Below are 1,506 nucleotides of genomic sequence, written 5' to 3'. Positions count from 1 at the left end.
TGCTTCAGGGCAGTCCTTGGGGTAACTCTACATACCTCCCTATGGCGGACTGGACAAGTGATGTCCTAGTCCCTTGTGTCACCGCAAACCATCTGTCTTCAATTTCTGTGTGTCCCCNANGGTGGAGAGATGCCCTTGCCTCTACCAATATCTTGACCATGAGACTTGCTTCCTAGGGTGAGCCCAGTGTGAAGGGAGAAGAGGACAAAGCCAGCNCTGCAGAGGTAACTATGGTTGTTGGCAATGTCTCCTGTTCTAGAGGAGAAAGCCAGACACCCAAGGCCACCTGAGCTGGGTNCTAGCTGCCGAGGACAGAGTCCTCCTTTTTCCTCTGGCAATTTCCAGCTCAANAAGATGGCTACTCTTGCAATTATGGGCCAGCCACAGCTGCAGCTGGGGTGACTGAGCCCGGATGCTGGGATGGGAGGAGCATTCTCAGGAGTGGCTGCTGGGGGCGGGGCATAGACATGCCAGAAAGACACTGCCCCTTAACAAGCCCTGGTTACAAAGAGCAGTTGCCACACTGACTTGGTGGACTTGAGCTGGTGGATGTGGGGTTCAACAGGTGGAGGAAGGAAGGGGGCTCAACTTGGAACCCTAATNAAGGAGGAAAAGATTGGGTCAAGCAAGTGGGAGCTGGGACAAGTGCTTGGAGGGGGAGGAAAGGGAACGGAGGTCCTGGGNTCCCCAGCGGAAGCTGTAACACAGCATGCATGAAGGTCAAGGTTGTCTGCAGCCGGCATGGGCGACTGAGACCTTGGAAGACTGGGTTGGGGGACAAAAAAAAATAAATAACAAAAGCAAAAACAGTCCGGGAAGGGAAGTGCCTGCTCAGAGCTTCCTGTATGTGCCAGAAGTAGGCTTGTGGCAGACTTCAAGAGTCGGTGAGGAGATTTGGAGCAGGGTGGAGGCAGCCTGGGCTACAGGAGTGAGGCTGAGCCAAGCGTAGGGGCTTTAGGAAGGAAAGGAAAATCCCAGTGCTCAGGAGGCTGACGCAGGAAAAGCACAGGTTCGAGACTAACCTGGGGCATATACTGGGACCCTGTCTCAAAAACAAAACAAAAAAATAAAATATAGCACATGAGGAATGGAAGGAAAAAGGAAACGAGAGGAGGAGGAGAAGGGAGAAGAGGGAGAGAGACGAGGGGAAGAAAAGGGAGAAAACTAAGAGGGAAAGAAAGGAGGGNTTGGGAGGGAGAGGAGGAGGAGATGACAGCTTTCTGGGTTTCTGAGAGACCCTGAAGACCCAGAGCCTCTTCCCCAGCTAGGAGGCATGGATTCTGCACACAGCTGCCTTGTCTCCTGTGAGACCTCCCCTCTAATCATCTAATAAACACTCTTTGACTCCCCCCTTGANTCTGAATGGAACAACAGAGCTCCCGTGTTCCACAGGGCAAAACCACACAACTGTCCTGACACCAGCCCTGTGCTGCTCTGGGGTGGCAGCCTTGCCCCTTGGCCACTTGGCGTTGCCTCCGCCTCGCGGTGTCTCTCAAAAGTTAGCAG

General features: G+C 53.5%; 1 protein-coding gene across 1 annotated transcript in view; it reads left to right on the top strand.

Moving 5' to 3' along the window:
• Positions 1 to 1,506, top strand: part of Col26a1 (collagen type XXVI alpha 1 chain) — a 7,438-nt gene that overhangs the window by 3,013 nt on the left and 2,919 nt on the right. Inside the window, exon 2 of the mRNA XM_029477811.1 lies at positions 177 to 224. Within this exon, the coding sequence (XP_029333671.1) occupies positions 177 to 224 (48 nt within the window). The remainder of the gene's footprint in view (positions 1 to 176; positions 225 to 1,506) is intronic.

The sequence above is a fragment of the Mus caroli genome, chromosome 5 (genome assembly GCF_900094665.2).
Source record: "Mus caroli chromosome 5, CAROLI_EIJ_v1.1, whole genome shotgun sequence".
Taxonomy (NCBI): domain Eukaryota; kingdom Metazoa; phylum Chordata; class Mammalia; order Rodentia; family Muridae; genus Mus; species Mus caroli.
This window is presented reverse-complemented; position numbering and strand designations above follow the sequence as displayed.